This window comes from Antrostomus carolinensis, unplaced genomic scaffold (assembly GCF_000700745.2).
Source record: "Antrostomus carolinensis isolate BGI_N321 unplaced genomic scaffold, ASM70074v2 scaffold21020, whole genome shotgun sequence".
In the NCBI taxonomy this organism is placed as follows: Eukaryota; Metazoa; Chordata; class Aves; order Caprimulgiformes; family Caprimulgidae; genus Antrostomus; species Antrostomus carolinensis.
In genome coordinates this window covers 21,837-33,663 of record NW_010286991.1, presented here as the reverse complement: position 1 = coordinate 33,663, position 11,827 = coordinate 21,837, and the positions used below count along the sequence as shown (strand labels likewise).

Sequence of the window (11,827 nt, the reverse complement as noted above, 5' to 3'; positions counted from 1 at the left end):
CCCAAAGCCACTCCTGTGCCACCACCCCCAATACCAGCTCAGCTTTCTCCCCCTGCCATGTCCCAAGCCTCCATCTCACCTCAGTCCACATCCTACAGGGTGGTTTCAACCTCACCCATGTCCCAGGTACCCAGCCCACCACCACCAAGACCCCTGGCCACCTTAACTGAAGAGGAGGCCCTCAGTCCCCAACTGGGCAACACCTGTCCACCCTGGAGGAGACAGAGGGCTACAAAAGGGGCAGCAGAGAAGAGACAGACTTCAAAGGAGAAGTTCATAGCCAGTGATGAGACCATTTCATTGTCTGAAAAGGCAACTGGTGCTGAGCCTGGTCTGGATGTGACTCCTCTCACTAAACAGGTAAACTCCCCTGGCTCGATCAGTCCCTCTTTCAACATCACTGAACTCTTAACACCCATAATACCACCAAAACAGGAGGTAGACCCTGTGGAAACCGAGCTGATCCCACTGACACCTCCACCCACTGAGACCGCGACGAGAGATGGTGAGGGGAGCACATTTGGCGATTACAGGTCTCGGGATAGTTACAAATCGAAAGCGTCGAGTCTGTTATTCAACTTGAAGGATGTGCGTAAACGTGTTAAAAGCATTTATACCCCTTCTCCCCTGTTAAGGGCCTTGGAGGAGAAAAATAAAACTAGGGAAAATATACAGAAGAGTACAAAAATTAATACCTCACTCTCGACTTCACAAGAAAAAAGTAACAAAAATATTGCAGAGAAAGACGAATCGAGTGATATAACCTCAGTATTGTCTGGCAATGTTCACGAAAAGGACAATAAAACTGGTTTAACTGAACAATTTACAGACAATTATCTCACTTTGAGTTCACCCCAGACAACAGAGGACTTTTTATTTTACCAAACTGGAGACAACTTGCAGCAAGATGATTCAAAACACAAAGGTCTGGTTAAAAACACAAAGGGTAATGAAAACTTCCCCTTGTTCAGACATGAATCAGATGAGCCTGATTTACGGAAGTACGTGCAGTATCCAGCACTGAAACCACTCAGTAGAGACAGTGCAGATAAAACAGCTGGGCAGCCCATGCCAAACCCCAGTGATCAGGGTGAGGAAAATGAGAGACAGGCTGCTAATCAGAATGAAGAGTTTGCCTTCAAAACACTCACAAACCAACTTTCACCACCAGAAGATGTGCCTTACAGTGACATCCATACCAGTATGGTAGCAACCGTCCATGAAGCACAAGGCAAAAGAAGCAGTAGTTCTTCAGAGCAATCTTTTGTCTCCACAGTAGAGCAGCCACTTCAGGAGGAGCCATTTCCACCAATGCCCCTGATGCAGAATGCATGCTTTCAAGAAAGCCAGAGGACTAAGAGAGAAATGGGTGCAGACAGTAAGAAAACCCACAAGGATTTTTTAGGTTGGGGAAGATGAACTGCAGTATTATGCTTGTATCAGCTCTGGTACTGGTGCAGCAGAGAAGAAGGAGGGTAGAGTTACTGGGAATGAGCAGAGGAGCTTGGTGAAAGAAAAACTAAGGAGAGAGAAAAGGGAAGAGGCCAACAGCATGGATTCTGCTTCCAACAGTGTAAGGGATCTGTCCATCCCCAGGTCTGAGGAGCCACAAGCACCCCCATCTTCAAGCTCAACCAAACCCTGTCTGTTTATGATTAAAGATAACACATTCAGGTCACCTCAGGTAATAAGGGCTGTTAAGCTGCCCCTGCTCAGGTCCTTTTCCCTGGACGATACCGTGAGCAGCAGTTATAAGGAAATGGAAAGTAAGTTTGTGCCCCCTGCAGAGCAGAAGCAGCACCAAAACATGTTGCATGCCCAGGAGGTAGACTGGTTGGCATTGAGACGCAGAGAGCAGCGGAATGTAAGGGATAGAGCAACCAGCAGAGGCAAGGAGGCCAGTGAGCCTGGATCTACTTCAGCAACACTGGATCCCAGTCTTCTGGAAGATACAGAGAGCTTTTCATTAGGGAAGCTAATGAAAGAAGATGAAGAGATTTGTGCTTTGTTAAATAAAGTTGGGAAAATGAATGAGGAAAGTGTCTGTAGAAGGAAAGAGAAGCCCCAGACTAGGAAGGCAAGACACAGCTTAACACAGCCAAATTTAGGTCTGGAAAATGACCAAGCACAAAACAACCCCAGCTATCCCACAGAAAGCCAGATGAGTTACTTTAAGAATCATCATTTACCTAATCGCAGAGGTGGCTCTTGTGCAAAAAAAATAATCACTAGAGAGACCATTTCCCCTGTGACTGGTTCCATGTTAGAGGACCACGCATATTCTCCTATATCCCATGAAGCTCTAGAGGACATCCTACCCATGGAAGGTGCACCAGTTTTGTTAGACAGTCTTGCATGCTCTGCTGTTACAAGCCCCAGGTCAGGCAGCACAATGCACTCTGTTGCTGCCAGTTCATCATCAGGCAAGCCAACAAGAGAGACAGAGGATGTTATAAACCCTGCCTTGCTAAACATGGCATTAAAGAGCCAAGCTGATGTGTCCACAGAAGAGATATTTGATTCAGCACAGGGGAATCTGCCTTCTGATTTTGCAGGGGAAGCTGAGAGCCTGGAGCCCAGAGGGCTTGGGGATAGAGCAGCAGGCAAGCCTCCCGCTGTGCCACCCAAAACAGAAAAGGCTCTGCGGCGGGCCAAAAAGCTGGCAAGCAGGAGAAAGAAAACGCAAGAGCAGCAGAAAAAACATCAGACTGAACATACAGATGCTGTAGGAAGAAAGTCTCATTCTGGACAGACACTAGCATCTCCCTTATCCTTGGGATATTCTCCTCTCTATCCTGCCTCTCACTCAACTTCTACTCCCACAGAAACCAGTACAGGAAGACCCAGTGGTGCACCAGCAATAAGCCCTTCACCCTCTTCAGCCCAGCGTAAACTGCTCCAAGACCCTGACTCTGGCCAATACTATGTAGTTGATTTACCAGCTGAAGTTAGTTTAAAGACATTTTATGATCCAGAAACTGGCAAATATGTTCAAGTCTCAGTCCCTTCCTTGAAAGAGAACTTATACCAGCCCCCGTCTTCAGAAATTATGAATTCTCCTTATGCTTCCTACCCTAGAGTGCTGCCTTTACCAGCTTCATCTGTAGCAGTGCTGAAGTCACCTTCCCAGCTCTCCGAACCTACCTGGTTAATGCCAGCTGTACCAGGAAAACCAGGTGAAGTACCTGAAGATGGCAAGCATGACTACAGACATGCTGAAGCTGTGGATACCCAGCCCTATATTGAACCAGCCTCTTACCCCTACAGTCAAGATGCTGAAGAAGCTCAAGTTCACTTACAAAAGGACATGAGCCCAACCCCAAATACTGATATAGTGTCCCTCACCAATTTAGATGATTTTGCTGCTGAAGGAGTATCTTGAAAACCGAAGTAACAAAATATCCCAGCTAGTGTTTTTAAGAATCATTTGGACAGACACATGCACACAAAAACACGTACAGATTTGATGTTTGTACATCACTTTATGTTTGAATCTCATTGTGGTTTGGGTGGGAAGGAAAATGAAAGCTGACTATGTTGAAAGATGCAAGGTGATGATCCCTCTGAAGAAGTATGAAATTGAGTAAGCACCAAGTTATCAGTGGGATGAAGGGCCATGCCAGCTAAACAAATAAATACAACAGTAAGAAGCCACTGCTTGCTGCTGCTTTGCCATTATGATGGCTGGGATTGCCAAAGCAAGTGTCCTTTTGCCCAGATATGTTGCATGATTTATGACATGAAGTAAAACCTATGAGACCATCCTGTCCATCCTATAAGACCTAGGACAGATGCTACATCTACTGAACTTCCTCACTAACTGCCTTTGAACCGCACTGACAGGTAGAAAGCTTATGGCTTCAAATCTGCCATAAACCCAAGATTCATTTTTTGCACACATTGATTGCCCAGATGTTATTGACAAGAATATTTTATACTGGATGCACAATACAACAGCCATGTCAAAAAACCTTTAAACAACCAGAATACAGTTGCAGCTGCTCTAGACTTCTCATATATTTTTGCAGTGTCCACTAACATGCTGCTAAATTCTTTATACTTCTTGATAATCTCCAAGTAAGTTCCCTTACAGTCAGGGGTTATTTATAATGCAGCTTAAAACTTAAACTTATCATGACACTTGGCCTGAAATAATTTGGTAAGGAGCAAGGTTGAATGAAATCCCATAACGGGATTTAATTTTTTGCTAGGATGAGAAGACCTTTTCTTATTATAATTGAAGTGCTTTTTGTTTTGTTTTGTTTTCAGGCTCCCACTCAAATACAGCACTAATTTTTAAAACCTGAAAAACATTGTACTTCATTTTGGTCTCGTGAATTCTGTGATTAAAAAAAATAATAATAATAATATAAAAAAAGAGATACAAAACATCCAAAGTATTAATTTCTAGAAGAGTGCTTCTTTGGATTATCACTTTTCTTTGAAGGATCTGTATCAAAATGTCACTCATCCTTGTGTAAACTCTTTTGTATCATCATAGATAATGACAGAACCTTGGTGAAAAGATAGAAGAATTGAATGTAATATGCCTGGTTATAAACATCTATATTTGAAGTATTGGTTTCGTTTTTCTCTGTCTCATTTCATACTGTTTTTCCCTATTAAAACTGAAGTGCAGGAGCTCTAAGGAAGAATTATACCAGTGACTTTCAGCCTGATTCACACTGCAGGCTATTTTTACAGGATTGTTTTCAGTGGAACGACTCTTGACTTCCTGAAAAAAAAAAAGGGATTAATCCATCCTTTTGCTAGTAAATACAATGTGGAGATGGGACACAGGCACTGCCCTGCAGTCCCAGCTTTAATATTTATGATAGATTTCCCAGGACTGAGTCTGCTCTCAGGGCACAGACCAGCACTCGGTGGTTTGGCTCCTTCCCTAACCTCAACTCAGCTACAAGCCTTCCTCCATCCCTGACAAGAGCCGTGCATTCAGAATCTGTCCAAATCCCATCAGACACTTCCTTTTGTCAGTGCTATCTGCTAAAACATTTCCCACAGAAGGGCTAGACAGGCGCTAAGGGCATCTCTTCATTGATTTCAGTGGGTTTGGATTTGGCCTTCAATGATTTTCTGAAGTCCATTTTACCTGTAATGCAGAGTTGTGTCAAATTTGCCATTTTGTGATTTGGCAGGGATGGTTGCAGCAGAGGTGTGGAGTGGAAATGGAGAAGCTTGTACTGGTTTGGTTTGGGTTTTGAGCACATTCAGCCAAATGCCCATATTTGAACAAACATTTATTGTTCAGTCTCCACCCTTGAAAGTTCTCAATGCCTGACTGGATAAAGCCCTGAACAACCTGGGCTGGCCTCAATGCTCATCCTCCTTGAGAAGGAGGTTTATCCAGAAACCTCCTGAGATCTCTTGCAGCCTGAATTATTCCTATGACCCTATTCTGCAAACATTAAAATTTTAAAACCAACTTAGACTTGGAACTTAGAAAATACAGTTTCCCCTGGAAAAGGGCTTGTTTTGGAAGAAATAAAAAAGAATTTGAAAAGCAAGAGTGTTTTAGGAACAAGGATCAATTTTCAAGTTGTTAAATTAAGGGAAATGACTCCTATTATGAATGTTTTTCCTTTTTTCATCACAAATATTTTGCTAAACTGACATGGTGCCATTGATATTGCTCTTCTCTGTTGCTGTCACTGTATACAGCATAATGCCTATCCAGTATAGAGCAGAATGTCATCTACATGTTAAAATATAAATAGATCTATTAAAGTTTTCCATGGTACATTTAGACAGAAGCTATGTAATCTGAAAGCCTAGCAGAGTGCACAAGCCATTTTTTTTTGTTTGATATTACAAATTGAAATGCCCTTAACAGCCACAAGCCAAGAAGTAGGTAGCCTCTCAGGGGACAGGATAAAAGCATACTTTCCAAGGGGAGACTGGATACAAAGTACCTGTGTACAGATGTAAAAGAAATGGTAATCTGATAAGCAAAATATACAACTGCATTACAAAACAATCCCTTTTGCTTGGTTAACTGTCATTTGTTTTGCAGATGTGCACACTTTGCACCCTTTTTTCAAGGTCTTCTTAAACTCTTACTGTAGAGAAGGGGATCCTCCAATATATTACTTGTAGGTACGTGAGGAAAGCAGAGTGCATTTTTTACTCTGTTGTGAAGGCAAACTGAAATGTGGGCATCTGAAAAGGAGACAGTCCTAACTTGGATACATAATACATTTCAAGTAGGACTTATTTATTTGGGCCAATACTTTCTGCTAGCTTAAGGGAGCTGCATTCACAGCAAACTGTGTCTCTGAACATGCACCTGTCCCAGAAGGTGTTCTGAACTGGAGAATTTGTAGGTAAATGAAACAGAGCTGGGGAGTTTTGAAAACAAATATGAAAGTGGTTCTCATCATCTATCCAGAGCTTTCCATAGAGCACTTTGCCACAGAGAGTGAATGATATTATGAAAGTGCTTCTGCAGGTCCCAGCCTGGTATTGACTCCATTTGAGTAGGAGTTATTAACAAACACTATTAACAAACATTAACAAACCTGTCTCTGGCCTAGACCACACTGTTGGCCAAGTTCTTGCTAGGCCATGGGAGTGTGTGTGTATACACACACATGCATGCACATAAACAACCCTCTCTCTCTCTCTCTAAATTATATATCTATTACACTGCTATTTGCATATCAGTATTTAAGACAGCAGTAATGCCTGTGATGAAGACAAAATGTTTGTGCATTAAAAGAAAGATAAATTATACCTTTTCAAAATAACAAATATTTTCAAATATTTTTCTTTCCTTACCCTTTTCTATTTGTGTTTATTGGTTGTTTGGGGTTTTTTGATGTTTTTTTTTCATTGCTGCAGTGGGAAACTAGGATGGAAGAGGTCATTACTAGGCAAAATGAGAGTTGTGAACCGACCTTTTTCTTTGGAGCAGGGGAGCTATGGGAAATGTGCAATAGTCATGATAGCAGTTGTAGGAAAGCACTGTTTCATGATGCAAACAGTGACATTAAATCATCAACTAAAGATGTGTTGAGGCAAACTAAGCTGAATTCTGCCTTGCCAGCAGCAGTGGTTAGGACTGAAGAACACAGCAGGCTCTTTGCACGCACAGAAGCACAGCAGGCTGAAGGGAACAGAGGGCTTTTGCTTTCACTGCTCCCTTCTACTGCACGTGACATTTTTTGCACGTTGCATTTCTGGGTGTCCGGAGGCTCATTTACAGTGGTGGTTATTCCTTGGCAGATGTGACTGAAGCCAAATCTGGTTTACTTAGTCTTTGGCCCTTGGGCCAGAACCACCTCCCTTCGAACTCCACCCTCTTTCTCCTTCTGGGGCAACTGCAATATCTTCCTCTCCAGCTGTCACCTGGCAGACCTGGACTGCCATCCCGCAGCCATGGCTCTGTCCCAAAAGCTCGAATTTCCTCATGCAAAATGCTGGATTTGTTTTAGAGAGTGCAGTTTAATTGAAGTGGCCTACACACGTGGATTTTTATCAACTCCTGCTTGGGTGTTCAGTGCCTTCTTAAGTCATCTGTCCAAGAAAATGTGTGTCATCGGCATGTTCCATCAATACAACTGTATTTGCAAATAAGTAATTATTTATTAATTAATAAGCAAAATAAATGGGACTTGTTTTACAATACTGGAATGACTTCTAGCCAGCTTTTTCATTTTAATTATATCTCGTTGTAATTTTATCTCCAGTTATGCCATCAGAAAAAGTTGACAGCATGGAAGTGTGTGTTTGTGTGTGGTACACAACTAAAAGATCTGGGAGATGACTTGATGCAGTGCATCTGTCCCCTTCTTCCCCCTCCTAAACAGAGGGAGCAGGAGGCTGGGCAGAAACACCATTAGCCCAGGACTCCTGCAATCATTCCTGCCCATCCTTGCTCTGTGAGGGCAGCAGTCTGGCCAGAGCACCCTGGTCATGTGGTGCCAGCACCCAGTCCAGTATCAACAGAAGAGGATCGCCTTCTTACTACCACCCAGAGGATATCAGGGCTTTCTCATTCTCTGTGCCCCATCCACCTGGGGGAAGTTACCAGGTGTGTAACTTGATGTAACTTGTCTTTTTCCTTACTAACCAGTCCTGCAGACTGTATGTAGTCTTCAAAGTCTTGTCAGGGATGATTTTACATTTCTCCTCAGTTTCTCTCATCCTCTGTTGCATTATGAAACACAGCAGAGACTCTTCTCAAAGTGATTTTGACTCAGTCCTTGTCCAGACTGGTTATTTTGTTTAGATCTGTTCTTTGATCTTTGACTAGCCAAGCAGTCCTTACTGACAGTGAAAGTGTTACTGTGGCTTGAATGTAAGAGAGCATAAACAGAAAAGTTAGCTAGTTATGTTTTTACCGGAAATACACTGTCAGATTTACATATCTGTGTTTGGGGGATATACTCTCTTTCCTTTCTGAGTAAATAAAGAACTCTTAGGTTTGATCCTCTATCTCACTCAAAAGCAGCATCAGAAGTTGGTGGTGTTGTACCTAATGGGTTACATGGACTCTAGTGAATACATACAAATGTGTCATTTGGAGCAACTGGTGCACATCAGTCATTTTTATTAAGGAAACTCTGCTTCAAAGCCTTATAGGAGGTAGAAAGAACATGGAACACGTGTAAATTGAACTTCAGTGTGGGACTTTTTTTTTGTGAAATGCTCATTATAACAACAGAGGTCAATGATTCATTTATTTTGTCTTTAGGATGATTGTTCTGGTCTTATGATGATCTTACATTCACCACTATCCCCGATATTAAAGATAATATTGTAATTATGGGGCTTAAATGGATAGGGAATGGCTGAAAATGACCTGTGGTCTTCCCTTGCTTCTTTTTTCTATTCTCAAAATTTTCATGATGTTGATTTTTTTACATTAGATAGTCAGGTCTTCGGTACTCTATGGCCAATTAGAGACTTGTTTCTAATATGCTATTGAACATACTTAGAAAGCAGCACTTCGATAGTGCAGAAGAGAAATCATTTATGTCCCAATTGCCTAACGCTCTGTGTTTTTATTAAAGCAGATTTAACTCAAGCCTTTGGGGATGCAGCTTGCAGTGCTAAAAGATAAGCACTTTGCCACATTGAAGTCTGTATCAAATAAATCAAGACCTGGGGTACTTTGAAAGAAGGAGACGGGGAAGACTCTGTGAGAAGCAGGGACAATCTTTGATCCTTCTAGCAATGGAAAGAAGTTGAACTCCAGTAAAAAGTAAAAAGTGTTCAAAGCTGGAGATAAGCTTTGAAAAGCCAGGGCTTGTCAAAGTCAAGCTGTCTGGCAGGCTAACCCTTCCCTGCACTGCACTTGTCCTGGAGGTCCTCAGTGTGTTCCTGCTCCTGCCTACTGGCATCTAGTATCATAGCCTCATTTTCTCACAACTGCCCTCCCAGTTGCTTATAACTGGCATAGGTAATGGCAGCATTCAGAGCACACACAAATGGGCTCCTCTACTTTTTTGCTATGCCAGAAATGACAGTGTTGTCATCAACAACATGAAGCATTTCAGATGAGTTAAGGTGGCCTTCTTCAGGATCTTCCTTACATTGACAGGCCACAGATGACAGACAGACTCTGCGATAAATAGCAATCCTTCTTTCTATTCCAAGCACAGATAAGCTGTAGAGGATGCAAACTGGATCTGGCCCAAGAGAGACCCTTTCTTCAGTTGCACTGAGATTGCCAAAAGTCTGTTGGCAGAACTGGTTTCTGCTGGTAAGCGCTGCTTGCCTGGACTAGGTCTCCCGAGACTGTGTTCCTTCCCAAGGAATGTGGATGGAACACTTCAGAATTTTTCCATGCCAAAACTGGATGTGGCTTGTGAACTTTCCAACAGGAAAAGTCACAAAGAAATTAAAGGAGAATGTTGTATTGCATTATAATATAAGACAATGTTATTGTTGATAATACACCCATACATGGATGTATCCCTATATAGAGATGTATCTAGGTATGTCTACATGTCCGTATGTAATTATAAATATAGTATTCATGTTCTACTGAAGAGTACGGACATGTTCTAAACAGTGCCCTTTAACTGTCCTTTGCATCTCCCACATGTCCATCCACATGTCCTGTTACTTGCAGGGTCTGCCCCAAGGGAGCTCTGTTTTCCCATGGAGTACTCTGGCATGTTCCACTACCCTGCAGAGACAAATGTTCGCCTCTTTCCATATTTTTGCCAGGACTAGGGGGGGTACCTGGGATGCCCCCATGTTTCAATACTGGATGAGCAAGTGGACACCCTCACTCAGATTCCTTGTGCTAAAGGGGGTGCAGCTGGGGAGTCCTGGCCAGTCCCATAGGCTAGGGCAGATGGAGGTGTATGGGAGATGAAGAAGTCCTTTTGCTTAATGCTTCCCCTTCATGAAACCACTGCATTATCAACTTGATACAACAAACACTTCTCCTGGCAACAGGATCAGCCCCAACAGTCCAACCCAGCCGCATAACTGGCCCTAGCACTGATCCTACTAACAGTAAACTTCTTACCTTAGCAACGAGATGAGCCCTAACATAAACCCAGCAGGATCAAATACCAGTTGGAGTACTGGCCCAAAAACTTTCTGACACAGCCAAGTCACTTGACTGCACCTTAGCAGGAATTTTCCAATAAAACAGCTTCTCTGCTGACAACACTGAAACTGCTGGTTAAAAAAAGCACATTTAGGGTGGTTTTTTTCTAGTGCTGTCTTCTGCGCTGGGAAATTTGCTGAAAAATTATTGAGAAGTCCTCATTTGCTTACATGCATGTATAAGCAAACAGTCCTAGACATTTTCATTTGGATTGAAACAAATTTTTAAAGAAACTTTCATTAAAAAACATGTATTAAGAAGTTGAAACTAAAGAAAAAGTTATCAAATATCTCAAAATGTTTCAAATAGTCCAAGTTGGTTTATTACTTTGCAGTTTGTTGGGCTGAACATTGTTTTGACTTTTTTTTTCCAGGTTTTTTTTTTTTGTTGTTGTTGTTGTTGTTGGGTTTTTGGGGTTTGTTTTTTTTTTTAGTCCAGTTTGGAATGAGGAAGAGATGTCATCATTGCCAAAATGGCTACGTGAGGGGAAAACAGTTTCTGCTCTAGTCACAGACAAGTGGTCCTAGCACCAGCTGCCGCAGACGAGCCACTGTGGAGCTCCCTCTTGTGCTGGTCTATCTGTATCTCTGGATATAGCATGCCATAGGTTCTTATTAACACTGGGGGAGGGCTATTCCCGCTGCTAACTAACTGTGTTTTCAAGTGGTAGAGGAACCTGGTTGTAGTTTTATGTCCCTCAGGGCATCTGAGACATGTTTACTGGTGTGCAATATCTGCATCCCTGGAGTATGCTCAGAGAGGTTATCTGATTGTGCTCAGTAGGACACTAACCACGTGGTTTACGCTTGTCGATTTTTATGCTTCTCATCTGAAAAACCCAAACAGCCTGGCCCATGAAAAGCTTCCAGCCACATTCATACTGTGAGAGTGACACTAATGTAAGAGCAGTGCTGCAATAAAATTGTCAGACGAGGTCACACCTGATAGGGCTGAGCAGGAGGCAGCCTGTGATGCTCAGGGGCCATAGATAAAACCACACAGATCTCAATGCATTCTTATTGTCACAGCTAATCCTAAATCCAGCCTAAATCAAACTAAACCCCAACTCACTCCCAATTCCCCCAAAATTAATGCTTACCTTGCTGTGTATACACCATTAACTCAGCACACAGTAGACACAACCTCCCATACAACACTGGGCTGTTTGAAGACTTTTCTGCCCCTTGCTGCCTACTGCTGTCTCTGCCAGCAGAAGCTCTTCATAAGAGTTTCCTGGTCCAT

General features: G+C 42.5%; 1 protein-coding gene across 1 annotated transcript in view; it reads left to right on the top strand.

Annotated features, from left to right (window-relative positions):
* The window catches only part of CUNH10orf71 (chromosome unknown C10orf71 homolog), a 4,793-nt gene extending 1,411 nt beyond the window's left edge, over window positions 1–3,382 (top strand). The window contains 2 exon segments of the mRNA XM_010178030.2: window positions 1–1,397; window positions 1,399–3,382. The exon segment at window positions 1–1,397 is cut by the window's left edge and continues 4 nt beyond it. Of these exon segments, the coding sequence (XP_010176332.1) occupies window positions 1–1,397; window positions 1,399–3,382 (3,381 nt within the window).
* The last annotated feature ends 8,445 nt before the right edge of the window (window positions 3,383–11,827 follow it).